Source organism: Ruditapes philippinarum, unplaced genomic scaffold (genome assembly GCF_026571515.1).
Source record: "Ruditapes philippinarum isolate M1 unplaced genomic scaffold, ASM2657151v2 ctg114_1_1_1_1, whole genome shotgun sequence".
Taxonomy (NCBI): domain Eukaryota; kingdom Metazoa; phylum Mollusca; class Bivalvia; order Venerida; family Veneridae; genus Ruditapes; species Ruditapes philippinarum.
This window is the reverse complement of record NW_026859562.1, coordinates 167,435-187,712: the sequence shown is the minus strand read 5'-3', so window position 1 is coordinate 187,712 and position 20,278 is coordinate 167,435. Positions and strand designations below refer to the sequence as shown.

Here is a 20,278-nt window from a genome sequence, read left to right as displayed (position 1 = left end):
GCTGGTTATTGTTGCTGGGTCGTGTGGGGGTCGCGTTCATTGAACACCACCTTTCCTTGTTGATCTTGCACGACCTTATTCACTTGATCAGAAGCTGAGTTTAATGAGTTGCTGCTACTATCCTATTTTGAGTTCTTGAACTATAAAAGTTTCTTTTTCAGTAACTCCTATTTGTATTTGAAAGACTTTTCAAACATGTAAAGTAAACATTGTTAGCTATAAAGATTTAACGTTGGTAAAATACGCTTAAACTTCATGTGTTTTTTATTTTCTTCCGCTCTTTTGTGTAGGTGTCTGACGTAGATTTCCTTCTCCTGCGATTTTGTGGTCTTGTTGCTTCTGCGTCTTAAGCTTTTCTTAACGGTGAAGAGTTTAAACGCAGAAAACAAACAGGTAAGTGTAGACAAAGGCAAGAGCTTCCTGTAAGTTATTTATTATCCCGTTGAATGTGAAGCATATCAGTTGACATAGCAGCAATATTGACTACAGTGTACAAGACGACCTTCATAACGCAAGGGCTAACAACTTGAATATCTATGCATATTATCTCAGATACATGTAACTGCATATTAGGGCTTTTATTGGTCAGCTATTCAGTGCCTTACTACGGTTCTCATTTTAAGATAATGATTAAAATGAGAGCATGAATATAAGATATTAGCCGGTGAGCATTGCAAGGGACTTTCAAATGCACATTGAAGGTAATAATTCCTATTATTATTAAGTGAAAATTGCAAGGAAGGAATAGTATTTAACAGTCTTGCATGGATTAAAGTCTGAAAACCTGTGTAAAAAATGTAGAAATGTGTACTATAAAATTTTCACCTGGAAATACACAAGAAGACACCATTTGATATGTAGATTTGTTTGTTCTTCCTTCTGTAATTTTCAATATTATTTTTACCATCTAGAGGCCTGACACTATACATGTGCACTTAAAGAAAGAAAGAAATACGGATAGTGCGTGATCTTTTGTAAACTTAAAGTGAAATGGTTCACAATAACAAATATACAATACCCTTAATAATTATGTTGATACTATTTAGTATCATAAGTGACAAAAACTACGAACAAATCAATTATGCATGACGTTGGTTAGTATGAGAGACATGACCCGATATTGCATATTAATATAATTATAGAAGATAATAAAGTGTTCTAGAACAACAACAAAATATTTTACTTCATATAAATGTTCATACTCAATAGCTTAGAACTAGATCAACATTTTTTATATAAAAATCTTTTCATTGTAGACCAATTCTCATTTATTCCTGTAGTGTAAACCACTGCAATGTGTTCGATCTGTATAATATAATATGGACATACAGTAAAGGATTTGTTTTTCATTGATAAAATATATTCAATCAGTACACGAAGATGTCCTTGCAAATTATAACATAAAACGAAATTTAAACAGTAAGACGAGGTGACAATGAGAAAAGCTGATCACGTTGAGGTTATCCAGTTATGTAATTTCAATAAAAGTATGCTTCAAGATCACCTGACTTTAATTCGAGCGCACGTTCACTGTTAAATGTACGAGAGTGTACCCTGTGTCCTTGCATAGATATTACCCTGTTGAATCATGACATAAACAAATGCTACGTAGTTATCACCCAATGGCTGTAAATGATGTTAAACATGTTTTATATGATAAATTATGATAATGAGCTTAATTTGATAGAAAATTGTTAAATTGTGTGTGTAAATATATCAATTGATGGATAATACTATCTTCTAGTAATTAAAGAAAATAAGATTTTTTAATAGATTAAATATGATCTGTGCTGTTTCATGAAATTTCATGATGTGGATACTTTTCTCGTAAAATTGCATTTGAAATAGTTAATATGTGTTTAGATACTAACAATTTGCTGTTTATTTTTTTAAGGATTTTTTAACAAACACTGCAGGAAAGGATGTGTAAGTTTTACATTTGCTGTTGTTTCGTTGTATTTTAAATATAGTTTAAACAAAACAAATATATGATTATAAATTGCACACCAAATTTCATTATAAAATTACAAATAGATGTGTTTTATATCTAATTGGAAGTACAACAAAAACACATTAAACCGATAAGACTATATATAAGACTATAGATTTGCTTTGTTAACATTGTATTACAATTAAAATTTCTTTGCAAAATATGTAAATAAAATGAATTAATGACATTGATGACAATACAGAAACACTACATATGTTTTACAAACAATGCATAGCATAAAATGTGATTTTTATTACACATAATGTTGTAAAACAAGTTTGTGAATGTTTTACAGAGGATGATAAAGGTAGTGTCAGAATGAAAAGGTACATATCTTGAATTTTGTCATCAAAATGGACATGAATAAAGAATTATACGTAGAAGAAGGAGAAGAAGAAGGTGATGGTGATGTAGAATACAAGAGTAAGGCTCGAAGACTGCCGAAAGACCATGGCTGGGCATGGTTTGTATTGTTAGGTATATTGTTTATTTCTTTATTAAAATAACATTTGAGCCGCGTCATGACAAAACCAAAATAATGCGTTTGCGACCAGCATAAATCCAGACCAGCCTGCGCATCCGCGCAGTCTGATCAGGATCCATGCTGTTCGCTATCAGTTTCTCTACTTGTTATAGGGTTTGTAAGTGAACAGCATGGATCCTGATCAGACTGCGCGGATGCGCAGGCTGGTCTGGATCCATGTTGGTCGCAAACGCACTATGTTGGTTTTGTCATGACGCAGCTCATTTTACATTGACTTTAATAGTAGGCATGAAGTCATAGTTAATGATTAAATGTTTTATCCTTCTATGTACATTCATACAACAGTAATTTAAAATAGAAATGATAATATAGCAGAGTATGTGTGATTATTTTCTGGAGTATGTACACGTGATTATTTTCTGTATACCCTTTAGTATTATAAGCACATTGATGGATAGGGGCGCTTTAATACACATATACCAGGGAAAGTGTAAGGCGAAATGTGAGAACAACTGTCGAATTTTACATTAAAACATAATAGTCTGGCGCACAAAATTAGGCCAATATGTTTTGCTCGTTTCCTTTTGTTCGAATGAACCATTATTGCGTTCTGCAACAGCCGGTGGTAGTTTGCGTTTATCACCTGCGTTTATCAATCCGAGACTTTAACGGTAATGCTTTCTTGTTTCACGACCTTTATGGATTATTTTAAATTATTTTCTTGTATCAAAATTTGAATTCAGAAATAACGTTCTGTACTACAACTGTTTTGCAGGTGCATCTCTTGAAATGTTCCTTCTTGTTGGGATTGTCAAGTCGTCTGGAATACTGTTTGTTGCGTTCCAAGAGAAGTTTTATTCCAGTTCCTCTGTGACGTCATTGTTGTCAACCGTCCAAAATATATGTCAAAGCATCATGGGTAAAGAACATTAAATAATAAAGGCTCTATATTATTACACATGTATACTAGAAACAATGGTTTTAAGAGGATTTTTCTTGTTGTATTCATAGTTTCTCACAGATTATTCAGAACAGAAGAAAGTGATGTTTACATTATGCATTTAACATAAACAGTTATTGATACTACTGATATGTTATGTTTGATAAAAAAATGTTTGCATTGCCTTTATATCAAATGCTGTTTTACTATTTAGGAATGTTTCTATAAATAAATAACAGTCGTTATTTGGTCCATTACAGTGTTAATATTTTGTTACAGCTCTCATTGTGATGACTTTTGGGATACGATTTACGACTTGCCGCACGCTCCTGTTTATAGGCAGTACCATCACCTGTCTTGCTTACGTCATAACATCTCAGGCCACAGATATTCGTGTGTTACTGTTTTCACACGGAGTTCTTCAAGGTTTCATTTGTGTATAATTTCAAATTGATGCATCAGAATAATTTTAAAACGGTTTGTTAAAACTAATTATAACTACAATACATTCTGTATTGCGTATCCATCTAAAGTACTGAAATATGTTATAAAGTTTGCGTTGGACTAATAACTTAAACCATTAAAATGTGTTACAGTCAGTGTAGGCAATTGTTATCACCTTATGCATAGCGTTACTTTTTTGCAATATTTTTGGAGTGCTTTAGTTTGTAATATTCATATGACATACTCTAATAGTAACAGTTGTCATTTCTTTTCTTAACATTGCAGAATTGTCACACTGTTTACCAACGTTTTCTTGAAATTTTGACATTAAATACTGATGAAGAATAAATAGAAATCAGCATGAAAAAAATAAACTGATAATTTCAAAACATTAAACAAACATTAAACTGTAACTACAGAAAAGGTCATTTAAAGCCTTCATTTAAAACAAAGCTTATCTAAACAACCAGTCATTCAAGTAGTTCTGGATTTCTCAAAACACACACAAGTGCTAATTTCTTAAAACTTACATCAACTGATTCTTTTGTCTCTATGAAAACATTCGAAACGTATCATCTTGTTTTTATTGATGAATAAAAAGGAATTAAATGATGTGACTCAAATTGCCTAAAATTTTGATTGCCTACACATACTGTAACGTTTACTTATTAAACTATTTTATTTGTTTTTTATCAAGGTATTGGTGCTGGATGTATGCAGCCTACCGCCCTTACCATGGTGAGCCTTTATTTTGAGAAAAGGCGTAGTCTGGCTAATAGCATTGCTGTTAGTGGTGGACCAGTGGGAGGTCTAATATTTGCTCCACTCATAACAAGACTTCTTTCCATATATGGCTATCAAGGGTGTGTGCTCATTTTAGCTGGTATACTGATGAATGGGTGTATAAGTGGGGCATTATTTAGACCAACGACGTCATATGACGCTGAATCAGGGAAAACAATTCCGCTTCTGAAAACGAGAAAGCTTGGAAGAAGACCAGACACTTTTAGTTCATGCAAAGAGCCTTTTGAGAACAATCAGGAAACACTAAGCGCAAATGAAAAAGACGCTGAGTCGGTTAAATATAAACTTATAATCGACTGTGGTCATTTAGTTAAAACTGAGCAATGTGACTTAGCTGATACAAACGGATCTAAGAAACAACAGGGAAAATGCTGTTCACATGATTCACAGGAAATAAATGTTCCTAATGGTGTAAGAAAGGCTGCAACAAACTGTCATAACAGTACACTTGAAAACATACATAAAGAAATTTTTGAACGTGAAGTTGACGAACAAGCTTGTATCCCGGATGATGAACACATGGTAGCTTGGTACAGTTCTTGTTGTAGCAAGGACAACTTCAAACTTATCAAGAATCCAGTATTTTATGCTTTTCTTATACAAGGAACTTTGATCTGTTCAGGCACCGTGGTGGCACCTATATTTATAGCACCATATGCAAAAGACATAGGTATAGACATTGACGATGCTGCAACATTAGTAACTACACAAAGTTGTATAGATTTGCTATCACGCGTTTTGATTGGCTACATCTCAGATAAAGGTTGGGTTCGACGATCTAACATTGTCGCCTTTTCAACCGCCGTCATTTCTCTTTCCTCATGTTTATTAGGATTCTATACAAACTACACTATGCTTTTATGCTACTCTATAGTATTAGGACTTGTGTCCGGCGTATACTTTTCATTATTCGCTGTTGTGCTGATAGATTACTTGACACTCGCTCATTTCCAAACATGTCTCGGATTTATGGCCCTTGTACATGGATTCTCTGTGGCAGGATCATTTTACTTAGTTGGTATATATCCTTTCAAAACCTAACAGACAAAAATGTTTTATCTTAGTATTTTTACAATGTCAGTTATTGTCATATTATTCCTATAATTTATCAAAAACAAATAGCAAACAATATGAATAAAACATCGTAATAGTAATATACAAATAAACCAAACATTGATTTCATAATATGCACAAACTCATAAAACACGAAATGTTGGATTTTATGTTCAGATGTTATTCAACAGTTAACAAATTGTTTGATTCTTCAAAACATGCATGTTCAACAAATTAATATGAGCCGCGTCATGACAAAACCAACATAGTGCGTTTGCGACCAGCATGGATCCAGACGCATTCTGATCAGGATCCATGCTGTTCGCTTACAAACCCTATAACAAGTAGAGAAACTGATAGCGAACAGCATGGATCCTGATCAGACTTCGCGGATGCGCAGGCTGGTCTGGATCCATGCTGGTCGCAAACGCACTATGATGGTTTTGTCGTGACGCGGCTCATATGTTTATAGTCTACATGTATACATTGTTGTTTAAATTTCCAGGTTTTTTGAGAGACATCTCGGGGTCTTACGTAATTCCGCATCAAGTGATAGGTGGTGCAACTGGTGTAGGTACAATCATACTATTCTTATTACCAGTGATACAGTCTTGGTGGGAAAGACATTCTGAGTGACTAACATAGTTATTTGAATATTTTTTAAAACGTAATTATATAACATAATTTATTATTTGACCTAAATTGATTTCCTATATAAGTCAATATAAATCAAATGACCCCGGGGTGGGCTAATATTGACATCAGAGGCATGATTAATATCAGTTTTGCAGAGGTACACACGCTTAATAGCTTAGCTCTTAGCATTGTAGTTTCACACATATAGACTAAAATGGTTTTTTTCTATAGAAGTCTTTATAAGTAAAGTGACTCCCGGCGGGGCCTTATATTGATCCTAAGGTAATGATTGAAAATCAATATCAGTTTGTTTTGTGATGGCCAATAAGGAAATGCTACGTGCTAAATATCTAAGCTCTGGGCATTGTAGTTTGATCACAAGAAGACTCAAAGTAGTTTTCCCTAAGAAGCCTATATCAAAAATGTGACCGGGTTGGGCCAATACTGACCAAAGGTAATGATTTTTATCAATTTTGTAGAGGTTAACAAATATTTAAGCTCTAGGCATTGTAGTTTTACAAAAAAGACTGAAATGTGTTTTCTCGTACAAGGCTTTACGAACTAAATGACCTAAGGAGCGGGCCATTATTGACCCAAGTTTCTCCAGTTTTGGAGAGGCCAACTAGGCAATGCTATATGTCAAATATCTAAGCTCTAAGCTCTATCACAGGAAGCCCAATTTGTGTTCTGCACGTCGTCTTTTTTAAGAAGAAGTTTAATTTCCTACTTTTGGTTAAAAAGACACGGAGCGAGCATAAAATTTTGAAATTCATACAAAATGAGTGACCTTGACATTGACCAGAGCAAGGAGAACATTTCTGTCGAGTACATGTACTTTCAATTTCCTTCCACCGGTTCAAAATATACAGACCGGAAACGAACCGAACACGAAATTGCTAAAACAGATGGACAGACAATCAAGTGCATAACAATGTACGCCGACAATTTTTCACACGTTTAAAAGCTTTTTTTTCTACATGACATATAGGAGAAGATTCTGTATTATTGGAGACAATTTGTAATATTTTTAAGGAAAATCGTTACAAAATTCTGAACATATTTTAGCTGTTCTTGTTTAGTTTTAGAATAACATATACATGTATTAAGTTTTTATTATGTATAACTAATATTGTCACGTAATACATGAATTGAATATTAAACAAATTTGCAATTCATGTCCCACTCTTAATAATTTTAACGTTTTAGTTACAATATATTACTCGCTTACTCTACTTTGCCTTACTTTATTTCTTTATTTTATCTACATTATTTTACTTTTATTATCTTTACTTTCCCCCATAGATGTTGTTACAAAATTAAGATATCCCTTAAATCTTCTTTAAAAATATAGTTACAATAACGCAAAGAGGAAGTAGTAACAAATGTTCAGATAAAACACCGTTCCTTGGGTATACATATAACAAGTGTGTGCTTGTGAAATGCATCTGCATTTTAAAAAGGAAAATGTTTCCGATGTATGCTTTGAACCTGTGTACGTTAACCAGTAAAAGGTACAGTTAACACGTTCCAGATCTGTGCTTAAACTTAGTTTGAATCTTTAATATCTTTAATTATGAGCATATGTTTGTTTTTGTTATACGGTTTTACTTTGCACCAACACAGCATAGGTCATATGGCGGCTTTCCAGATGTACCGGTGGAGGAAGACCTCGGGTACCCTTCCGTGCATTATTTCAGCCTCGAACGGGCACCTGAGTAGAACGGTAGAACCACCGGCGTTCTGCAAGCTAACCAGCTTCCTCACATGAAAAATTCCAAAGACCCTGTCATGATTAATTATGAGCATGTTGATAACTAAAGACAATTATTAACTTCAATCATTAACTAAATAAGCAGGTGTCAAATACCGTGTGGCAGTTTTTAAAAGTTGTCCGGCATTTCATCTCATCAAAAGTCGTGTTGGTTACGTCAAACAGATCTCTATAGACTGTCTATGATTGAAACAAAGCCCACGATACCACAGTAACAAGTTTCGAAATTGAAACTAGTGAGATTATGGACGAAAAAGAAATAAAGACAGAAATAATGAGCATTCATTTCTGCATGTAGATGCAATATATCACTCAAACGTTTGCTGTCACCTACTTTTGGATTCATTCTACGATAAAATGGTTCGAAAAAAGCAACACAAATAAATAAGGGCACGAAAGCTTCACATTTAAATAGCAGCTAGATTTCATTGTCAAGTATGAGCCAGTAACATATCAGTTTAAACACTATTTGGTATAACTGAAACAAAATGGCGATTGAAAAGCATATATTTTACATTGGAAAATATTCTAAATAATTATAAAAATGTAAGAACTACTATTCAATAAACATTTTATATTAAATTTGTTTTAATGTTTAATATATAACAACAAAATAATATGATAAGAATGTTCGATTAAATGTGTTATCATTTGTTATCATTTGTTATCAATTGTTAGGAGATAACTATCATAAATATTTCAGTTTAAAAGTTTGATATCATTTAGTGGTGACACTGTCATGTCATACGATTAACATATTAATTAGTACACTAAATGTGTTATACCTTGTAAAAACCAGTCCTATGTAAGCAATGCAGGCGGGATATTTATGCTCATCTTCGTTTTCGTAAAACGGAAAATATTGTTCAAGATGAAAAAGCTAACAGCTCTGAAAATATTAGGGCTAGTAATTGGGTGTGCGGCAAAGTTTACAACGGGCTCCTTATTTGTGTTCAGCGTTTATCAAGATGCACTCAAAGATACGTTCAACTATACCCAGAAGGAAGGTGAGCAAGTATTCATAGTACATATCATTTATTTAACTGTGCCTTTTGTTACTTATGTTAATTAAATATTCAGAAAACTATATTATATAAAACGAAAGGTTCTAAAAGGTATTAGGATTAAGATAAACAAGAAACAGCAGCGCAACGAAAATACCAAAATATCTTGCTACATAGAGACACATTGCGGCAACTAACAGGAAATCAACAAATCTAAATGGGAATAATATGATTATTACTGCATTACTTTAATTAGTTATCTATTTTGATCTCGACTAGATTAAAACGCTCGAGGGTGTCACATGTTGTGACAAGCGAACAACAGCAACTTAAAGGGTATCAATGTAAATGTTCACATAAAAATGGAAAAAAAACTAAGTAGTCGGATATATCTATCTTTCTAATCTCACATGTAACTAAACCTTACATGTATTTTACTTTAGTTTAACATAATATGTTGCCATTTCTAATTTACCAATTTCATGACCACTTGCATGTGTGATATGTTGTTTTAGAATGATATACTGAACAGATGAATAATTAGACAATATGCTATTTAGTTCTATGTATGTCATAAAGATGCATTCATACCTCCGTATTTACAAGTTATAATAATGTTACTTCAGCGTAATCATATTTATTTTTGTTCTTAGTGATCATTGAGTTCAAAACTAAGTGTTGAATATTGTAAATTACTCATTCCGGTGCCAGGAAGCATGAGAAATTTTAAATAACTCTCACGAATGAACTACATCAAACTAGGCAATTATTTTCATGTATTTATTTTCCATAGCTTTCTACACTAACGTACTCAGATTTGTTTTGCAACAACTAAAAAATATTATATATCAATGCCAGCTTGATATATCTTCTTTGCACTTCTTTTGCTAAATGATTATTCCTTAGAACATAAAATAAATAAACCGTCTCTATTATTTAAACAGTTGAGCTCTTATCTTCGATGCTGAATTTCGGACTCGGCGTTGGGTTTTTACCAGGAATGTTCTACGATCATTTTGGACCTCAGTGGACTTCTGTCGTGGGACTTTTTGTCTCTGTCTCATCCTACTTATTAATATGGAGTTCAACAAAAGCAGTGAGCTTCTATTCCAGTAAAGCATGGCTTATGTCAATTTACTTCTTTATATGTGGTAAGTTTATCAACCCACTTAACATGAATTATAACACGAACTGCTAAACGAATAATGTCATTGGTTTTAATCCGATGGTATTTATTGGAGAAATATAATAATTTTAAAATCATTTTTCATTTTCCTTATCAAATTGGTATAGCTTTCAGCTAGTGCAAATAATAAATTATAATTTGACAAATGTTTAAAGTATGCAAATATACATGTACATGTATATTTGTAATGTTTTAAACTTATACTGGTATCATATTCTTGTAATAGACTGCATACTTCAAAATTTATTGGTATTAACAGTTGTATCATAGTTTAGGGACCTTTCTGTAGAAAATGTGTCCGAGTTAAATCGTATACATATACATGCACAGTGCGTTAACTGGGGTGCAGGTATTAGCTACCCGCACTCCAGAGCATGTCCATTGATTGGCTCATTTTGGGGGTTTACTTATTGTGACGGAAGAGAAAGGAAAAGCGACAGAAATATCATATTCAGATGCTTGTTCATTGGTTACGTTTTCCCGGGGTTTCATATTGTGACAAAAGTGGACGTGTTTTTATGTTTGACTATGATACAAAAGAGAAAGAACATCAAAACACTCGGCAATCCGATTAATACTCGGGGGCTACGCCCCCTCGTACAAATCAGATAGCCTCGTGTTTCGATGCTCTTTCTATTACTTGTTTAACAGTTTCACATAAACAAATATGAGAGCGAAGTAGAACTGGGAGTGAAATTGATTATTTTACACCTTATAAAATGTAACCAATGAAATGCCAGCGTTTGCACCATCTCCTCTCCAAATATAAATCATTATGGAATCCAGTCTTATCAATACAGCATGGTTTTCATTTTGCAAGTTTAAACATACCATATCAAATGACTATATTGTACTACGTTGCCTCGTATTGGTTTTCAGAGTCGAAAATTCATATTAAGTCCCTATTTTACTTGAAATAACAGTTCGAAAATGTCCAAATAGTGGCTGTGTAAACGGAAATGTTATCATACATTGTTAAGCACAATATTAATTATTTTGGACTCGTACACAGCAGCAATACCACAGGGGGCCCACACAGTGTTTGGATGGTATATACTGCTTGATAGTGACCTTAAAATGAGATTTTAGTCATAACCTTATAATATGTATATAAATATAGACAAGGGGCATTACTCGCTAAATTGAGAATTTTCGATCACCCTCAAATTCATGCGAGATTTTCCACTAATTAAATAAAAAAATTCCAAAAACTATACTGCGTTGCATAGCTTATATAATCCACAATTGATAAACACTAACTCTATTTTGATTCCCTTAACCCATTTTAAGAAATTTATTCAAAACCGTTCACTTCTGTCACAAAATTGCTTAGTCGTACGAGATGTCGCAACACCAAATTCCACGGGTAAAATATCAATTTTAAAAGGGGGAGGTACAAATAAACGCATGCAAACAATAACACAACATAGTTTCTATTACCTACCTGCGCAAATAGTCGTGAAGTGCTCTATATTAGTCTGTTTCGAACGAAATCTTCAAATCAGTGCAGAAATCTGCTTCGGCGAATACATGTTGGAAATTCTGGTCATGGTGTATGGAAACGTTTCATTGGTTGTCGTTATAAACAAAGTTCCTACCGAACCAATGAAAGGTCTCGATACACCGGCTGGTCACGTGACCGGGGTTTCCCCAAGATGTCTACGTCGAAGCAGATTTCTGCACTGATTTGAAGATTTCGTTCGAAACAGACTAATATAGAGCGCTTCACGACTATTTGCGCAGGTAGGTAATAGAAACTATGTTGTATTATTGTTTGCATGCGTTTATTTGTACCTCCCCCTTTTAAAATTGATATTTTACCCGTGGAATTTGGTGTTGCGACATCTCGTACGACTAAGCTATTTTGTGACAGAAGTGAACGGTTTTGAATAAATTTCTTAAAATGGGTTAAGGGAATCAAAATAGAGTTAGTGTTTATCAATTGTGGATTATATAAGCTATGCAACGCAGTATAGTTTTTGGAATTTTTTTATTTAATTAGTGGAAAATCTCGCATGAATTTGAGGGTGATCGAAAATTCTCAATTTAGCGAGTAATGCCCCTTGTCTATATTTATATACATATTATAAGGTTATGACTAAAATCTCATTTTAAGGTCACTATCAAGCAGTATATACCATCCAAACACTGTGTGGGCCCCCTGTGAGCAATACCTATATGTGACTTGGCAAGCCCCTGGTCCAATATAAGTTAAACAACTTTGTATTTGTCCAATAGAAGTAAATATTGTACATGTACTCGACATTTTATGGAAACAATAATTATAATTCTATACTTAACAGTGACATCCAATGGCTGCTTTTGAATGCTTCTATGCGACCGTAAAATATATTGAGGTTATTGTACATTTTAGTACAATATTAAATTTTGTTGAACGAGTACACAGCTGTCAAATATATATTGAACGAGACGCAATCCATGTCTGATATAGATTTTGCAGGCGTGTACGAGTCCGGTAGAATCAACATCATCATTTTTGTAGTGTATTTAGGATAATGATGCGAAATTCTGGACTATATTGGATTTGTATGATATGCATTTGATATAGATATTTTGGACTCTGAAAATGAAAATGAGGCTATATAGGGCACGAAATGCATTTGATATAGATATTTTTGACTCTGAAAATTAAAACGAGGCTATATGATGTACGATATACAGTTGATATGGATTGTTTTGACACTCCAGAATTTGAAACGAGACTTAATTGATAAGATTGGATCCAATAAAGATTTCTGTAGGAATATCACGTGACTTCAACGATGAAAGTTCATTGGTTATATTTTATTGTAGGAATATCACGTGACTTCAACGATGAAAGCTCATTGGTTATATTTTATTGTAGGAATATCACGTGACCTCAACTATGAAAGTTCATTGGTTATATTTTATAAGGTGTGAAATAAACTTTCTTACTTGTCATTGCAGTATCCAATATATTTCATGACCTTCTCCACGTAATGTCAATGATAAAATCAGTTTACGGCAAAAGTAGACGGAGATGGTACCTGTAAAGAACGTTGGAAACGTCTCTGCATTACGTTTCTAATCAGAAAATCATATTGAGTCACATTTACTGAGAATAATACAGTAAATATGTGGACTTAAACGCAGCTTAATTAAACATTCGCGTGGAGGCTCCTCCAGATGTGTACTGGCCGTATTGTAAGCTTTGATAATCTAATGCTATTTTTCCACTCTTTTTCAGGGCTTGGATCTATATTTACCTACATGGTTGCTTTGAACACAAATATAATCAATTTCGATAAAAAGGATACCGGAAAGATAGTTGGTTTGCTCAATGCATTTTTCGCAGGTAGTCCTTCCGTTTTTGCTGCGCTGTATTACCACGTGTTTTCTCACGGAGACACTACCGACGTTTCAAATCAAGACTTCCCTGGATTTATGCTTCTGTTTGCGATAAGTTTTGCTATCGTTGATATTTTAAGTATACTTTTCGTCAAAATATATAAGGATGAATCACAACCATTCGTACGGTTTGTTAATGTGGAGGATGATATATCTAATACAAATGAGATTGTAACATCTTCAAATTCAGGCGGAAGTCATGAGATATTTTGCTTTGCAAGAAGAAATGGTCGGCAAAGCATAATAGGTGATATCAATGGTGACAGTAATACAGATAATGTTACAATTACAAATAACGACGCAGAAAGGCACATGAGTGTGAAGGAAATTTTACTTAACGCAGACTATGAAATATTGATTTGGACTATCTCGTTCGCATCTGTGATTGGCCTTGTTTATACCAACAATATCACTGTTATTAGTGGATCACTCCATCTAGATAAGTATAATGACAGACTTACTTTAATCATTCCAATAACCAATGCTGTAGTAAGTTTTCTAGTCGGTATTATATCTGACTATTTCAAAGACAGGTTTCCCAGGATGTGGATATTGATATTAGGATGTACATGTTACACGGCGTCACAAATTTTAGTGTTTTTCCTTGCTGGAACACTGGACTTTTTAGTTATTTCTGCTGTTCTTGTTGGCTTTGGGACGGCCATTGTGTGGTCCATGTCGCCAACTATTATGAAAGAAATGTTTTACGTGGGGAACCTGGGTAGGAATTGGGGGATTGCATTGCTCGTAGCTTCGTTACTTGGTTTTGGTATTCAAGAAGCATTTGGTGCATTTTATGATGACAAAATAAGTCCGGGAGGGGATGGAGTGCATTGTTATGGGATGAAATGTATCAGAGGTGGAACCCTTATTTGTCTGGCGTGTGGCTCGGTTTCTATTGCTTTGGGTATATTTATGCAGTTAAGAAAGAAATGCTGCAACAGATAATTTACAAACTCACGCCATGAAGTTGTTATTATTGTAACTAGATCTGTAAATAAATAAACTATGAAAATAAATGAACGAATATCTGGTTGTTGTCATTGATATAGATATAAAATTTATTATTAGATCCATCCTGATTTTCCAATTACTACTCAATTATGTGAACTGTAATATTCAAATTCAATATTGTAAAATACTTCCAACACAATGAACGCAAAAAACATTATAGTGTCGTTTATATATCTTATACAATATATTAAAGCGCACATGTCTTTTTTTCTAGTTAGATTAAGTACGATTGCAAATTATTACGGATGTTTTGGAAATCATTAAATTTGCATAATTATACTTATCGTATGCACTGTCCACATTTAAAAAAATGCTTTCACTGATGCCTACCTGGAAAAATTCCAATGCAAACAAGACTTGTAATGTGACATGACAGTAGTGCAACATCGTGTGTTCTGTTTGAGTCATTACTGTAGTCAGTAAGTTAAGATTATAAAAAATATCAAAGCATGTGCATTTTCTTTTTCGCCTATAATGCTATTCATTTGCTACAAATATCAACAAGTAATGGTAAGAAATATTCATATATAAATAAGCCAAAACAAAAAAAAATTTCATCGATTTTTTTTTTAATGTCCGTTACATGTCTCGGGGCAAATGGTATATCATATATCATGCTATTACGAGAAAAGCATTGATCTGATGAACAAATATTCTTATCGACTTTTCAATGGGTGGTTGAATTTTACCAGAATTGTATACCATTTAGAAAAAGCAGACGGAAGACATTGTTCATCATTAACTTCGATAGGCATGCTTGAGATTAGAAAATTAAATTATCTTCTTTGGAACATACAAAAAGGAAGTCAAAATGAACAAAGCCTGTAAATTGATTTACTGGGAGGTCTATCTACTATTTCGTTGAATTGCTTCAAAAACCTCGTCTGACCTACCAGTGTGTTTGAATTCCTATCAATAAACCCATAACAACTCATGTCAAAACTGCAGACAAAAGTTTGTGTTGTAAAAATGTCAAAATGTTCGGCGAATCAACATTTCACTCAAATAACATTTAAATGATTGCCTTCAAGCAAAATATAGAACAGTAGAAATGCAGGAAATCAGGGTCGATTTTAGCTAAAGAGACTTGAACTGCAAATGTGTTTTATAGTACACTACTGCTAGACCTGTTTACTGTCGCACAACGTCAAACTAAAAGCGACAAATAAAGCTATGAAAGCCAGAACTAGGTCGATTTAAATATTCATGGTCAAAGAATGTCATAAGTGCAATCAGGGCCTTAAAAAGAAAATTGACGAGCCAATTTTTAAATGAATATTTCAATAACCATTTCTATACTATGTTATTACTATTTGTAAAAAATGCCGACTGAGTTTTTTTCTATAAATGTATAAAGAGTGCAATTTATTGTTTGAATATGTTTGCATTTCATTTTCTGCAAAATTCTCAAGTTAGTTTTTTATAACCATAGCGCGACACGAATGACCGTTTCGTTTAACTATAACTACTTCTGTAAATAGATTTTCGGACATTAACAATGGTGGGCATCTATTTATAGCTTTGGCAAAAAAATACACCATAACACACTGTGTACTAAATAATTATAATATCCTGTAGAAGATCCAAATGTAAGAAATGAATTACCCGATTTGAGTTTATTTTTCGTTTTGTCTTTTATACTGCCTTCTCAGCAGGTACATACTTCCTAGCGGTGACAAGAAATTTGTACATCAATAAACAAGTAAACAAAGATTTTAAAATAGGACACGTGCAAAGTACAGAAGTTATTCACTTTAACCCACCAATCACATACATGTATTTATACCTCGCATAAAAACTACTACCATTATATGTGTTCCGTATTTTCTTTGAATATAATGGAAATAAGTTTCCATCGTGTCATAATCATAATTACATATTTTTTGTCAATAATACATATTTCATTGTGTCATAAATACCGATATCATTGTGTCATTAATGCAGATATCAATGTGTCATTAATGCAGATATCAATGTGTCATTAATGCAGATATCAATGTGTCATTAATGCAGATATCAATGTGTCATTAATGCAGATATCAATGTGTGCAGATATCAATGTGTCATTAATGCAGATATCAATGTGTCATTAATGCAGATATCAATGTGTCATTAATGCAGATATCAATGTGTCATTAATGCAGATATCAATGTGTCATTAATGCAGATATCAATGTGTCATTAATGCAGATATCATTGTGTCATTAATGCAGATATCAATGTGTCATTAATGCAGATATCAATGTGTCATTAATGCAGATATCAATGTGTCATTAATTAATGCAGATATCAATGTGTCATTAATGCAGATATCAATGTGTCATTAATGCACATATCAATGTGTCATTAATGCAGATATCAATGTGTCATTAATGCAGATATCAATGTGTCATTAATGCAGATATCAATGTGTCATTAATGCAGAGTTCATTGTGTCATGAATGTATATTTCATTGAGTCAGTTGACCACCTCCGTGGTCGAGGGGTTAGAGTCGATGACTTTTAATCCAGTTACATTTCTGGCGTGGGTTCGATCCCCGGGAGATACTTTGGTAGTTAAGCGCGGAGGAAGATAGTCTAGTACTGGTATTATCCTCCAGGAAGGACGGTTATGAAACCACCAGCCTATATGACTGAAATACTGTTGGGAAAAGGCATAAAATGAAACAAACAAACAAATCATTGTGTCAGATATACAAATATTAATGTGCCATTGATATATAATTGTGCTAATTAGATAGCCAACTTCCTGAGTAATTAGCACATTGACGCGTTTTGTATCTTAATAATTATCTATATTAGTCGGCATTATTTTACCACATGGTATCCTTATTTATTCCTTTATTACATAGATCTCTGTTTTTTTTCATACATTGTTTTGTAGAAAAAAGTGGGAATTTAATTCAATCTAAAAATCACAAAAATAAAACATAAACACATGCTTAATTATATCAAAACTGTTTCACATCAACAAATTGAATCTTAATCAAATCAGTCTTAAATAACAAACATGTTTTTGTTTTATTTTTCTGGCGGAAAAAAATGTTTGCTTTCCGAACTCTCAAAAACATCCTGTTTAGATAATTAATGTATTAAAAAAGTTTTCATTGGCAATTGTAAATAAATTACTTGGTTTATCATGACTAAAGTAAAAATCTGGTAGAAATAACAGCCTTCACACGGCACAAACAACGCTGATGTGGCGAGATATAAAATAGAGAATAAAGAATCCCTAAAGAAATCCCAACATGACAAATTGAAAATGTTGTAGGCTCTGTTTTACTGTGCCTGTTCAAGACCGATAATGGAAAGTGCAAGTTACCGTCAAAGTTAAAACGAAAATAAGCAGACTTTTCAAATAGCCCGCCTCAGACGGTTGTTTCACAGTCAAAAACAGAAATGGCGGATCTGCACAGTACAGAATGAGGCTGAATAGTGAAGGATTTAACAAGTTTCTAGAGAAGTCATCTTGCAGTAACATTCATAAACATGAATTCGAAAACGAAAGTAGGATCAACAAATGACAGAAAGTGAAAATGAATGAATGAAGTAAAAAGGTATTATTTGAATTTTTTTATTATTATTACAATATATGTCATCACAAATGATGAAGGTGTTAACAATAAACATATTTTTTGGATTTGAATTTAAGCTATTGAGAAATTATGAGGTTATAGAACAACTTAGGCAAATTCTAAGCTTAAGGTAGACCATGGGTAATGGGCACCATAAAGAATTGTAAAATTGACAACATAAGACAGTTATATGTCTTCAAGGTCACCTGTATGCAAAATTTAAATAACATTTACCGTGTGGTTTATGAGTTATGGATATATTTCTGAACTAAGACTTTGGCATTAGAAGGGATAATTTTCAGAAATGAGGAAACTGTAAATAATCGGTAATATCATCATTATAAAAAATGTTTTTCTATTGCTCATTGTTAAGAAACAAATAATAACATTCAGGTAACACATTACACAAGCCAAATGTTTGTTTCTAAACAAAATGTTCTTAATACGTATAAAAATGTTACCCTACCCCACCCACTTTAAACACTAATTTTACCATTTCCCTATCTAAAATGCCTTATTCAAAATATTCCTAAAATTTATCAAAATGAGGGTCTGTTTTCAAAGTTTGCCTAAATTTTCTTAAAGGTATATTAGTTGATCATCCGAAATATAAAATACTTTTACCGTGTAGTTTTTATTTTATCGAACTTTGAAAATATCTGGTATCATATTTGCTATAAATTTTGGCATTATTTAGCAAAAAAAATACCTAAAATAATTATATAATTTAAATCAAACTTTTTTTTTTCCATAAGGGATCAGAGAGAAACATAAATAATGTAAAAAAGAAAAAAAGAAAGAAAAAAAAAGTTGCCTCTTCTGAGGTTTGAACCCACGCCCCTCAATTTCAATGTAGTTTACAAGCGATTCTAGCCTATTTGAATACTCTTCAAAGTGGAGGTAATGCATTACCCATGGTCTACCTTAAGGGGGGATAATCATGGAATTTTTTGACGCTAGATTTATAAACCTTATATGGGAGTTGATAGGAGACATACAAAGAGTTCCATTAAATTATTTAATATATAAAAAAAAGTTAGATGCTGGATGATAAAGAACATTTGAAATTTACATTTTATAAATCTTAAGAAATAAAGTAGTTATAATAAAAAGAAATTAGTATACTGCAAAAAACAAAACCCAACTTAGACGCCAACCCCGAGGTGAATAGGACAGCTCTTCATTTACATTGTATAGTCGAGCTAAAAAGGGAAGTGGACAGAGCAAGGGATGCAGCAAGAAACAAAAAGTAAAGGAGGACCGAAGCAGCGGAATAAAGAAAGAAACAAGCGAATAAATGTACAAAAGTGGAATAAAAGGAGGGAGAGATATGCAAAATTTATATAGAATGTTGTTTCATACAGTTCTTAACCAAGCCAATTCATTTTTTTCACCTGGCCTTACCATAATCAGAACAGGCCTTACCTAAGCAAAACATATTTGTTAAAACACGATACTAGCATTTTTTCAAAGAAAACACACGCTACAATGAAGACTAAAAATTCAGTACGTCTTTTTTTCTTTTTTGGTGTTTTCTGCATTGGGCTCATAAGAATTGTTTTCGCAAAAAAGGTTGATAACAAGAATCAAACATTATCAAAAATGTTTAAACTTGTTTTTGACGAACTGAAATACCAGGATGGAAGGCTTAAAGCTTTGGAAGATATAACTACTGATGAGAGGTAATGATTACATTTTATATTTATTTCAAATTTCATAAAGCTGGTGTCATTTTTTACATTTTTAAAACATATAAGGTGAATTTAGGCATTATCCCAAATCATTATTACAAATTCTCTCCCCCCCCCCTCTCTCTATTTGTTATTGAGAAACACCAAATATTTGTGAAATTTACCAAATCAGTTCAACTTCTTTAGCATTTATTATTTACTATGTTTATTGTCCAAAAAAAAGATTTGAAATTTCCCTACGGTTCCTAAAATTAACATGATATTCTATCAATTGAAAAGGCATATACTGTTGCACA

General features: G+C 32.9%; 2 protein-coding genes across 3 annotated transcripts; both read left to right on the top strand.

The window, feature by feature from the left end:
• Window positions 1–1,941: 1,941 nt before the first annotated feature.
• Window positions 1,942–7,526, top strand: LOC132757007 (monocarboxylate transporter 12-like). 2 transcript variants are annotated; one of them, XM_060748177.1, is made up of 5 exons: window positions 1,942–2,453; window positions 3,250–3,393; window positions 3,694–3,840; window positions 4,556–5,680; window positions 6,221–7,526. In XM_060748177.1, the coding sequence occupies exons 1-5, from the start codon at window positions 2,441–2,443 to the stop codon at window positions 6,349–6,351; spliced, it is 1,560 nt and encodes a 519-aa protein (XP_060604160.1). In that variant the 5' UTR covers window positions 1,942–2,440; the 3' UTR covers window positions 6,352–7,526. The 2 variants fall into 2 exon arrangements, with proteins under 2 accessions (XP_060604160.1, XP_060604158.1); XM_060748175.1 differs by having other exon boundaries at window positions 1,943–2,467.
• A 1,265-nt stretch (window positions 7,527–8,791) lies between these two features.
• LOC132757006 (uncharacterized) lies at window positions 8,792–14,735 on the top strand. The gene is made up of 3 exons (XM_060748174.1): window positions 8,792–9,129; window positions 10,071–10,277; window positions 13,542–14,735. The coding sequence occupies exons 1-3, from the start codon at window positions 8,952–8,954 to the stop codon at window positions 14,648–14,650; spliced, it is 1,494 nt and encodes a 497-aa protein (XP_060604157.1). The 5' UTR covers window positions 8,792–8,951; the 3' UTR covers window positions 14,651–14,735.
• The last annotated feature ends 5,543 nt before the right edge of the window (window positions 14,736–20,278 follow it).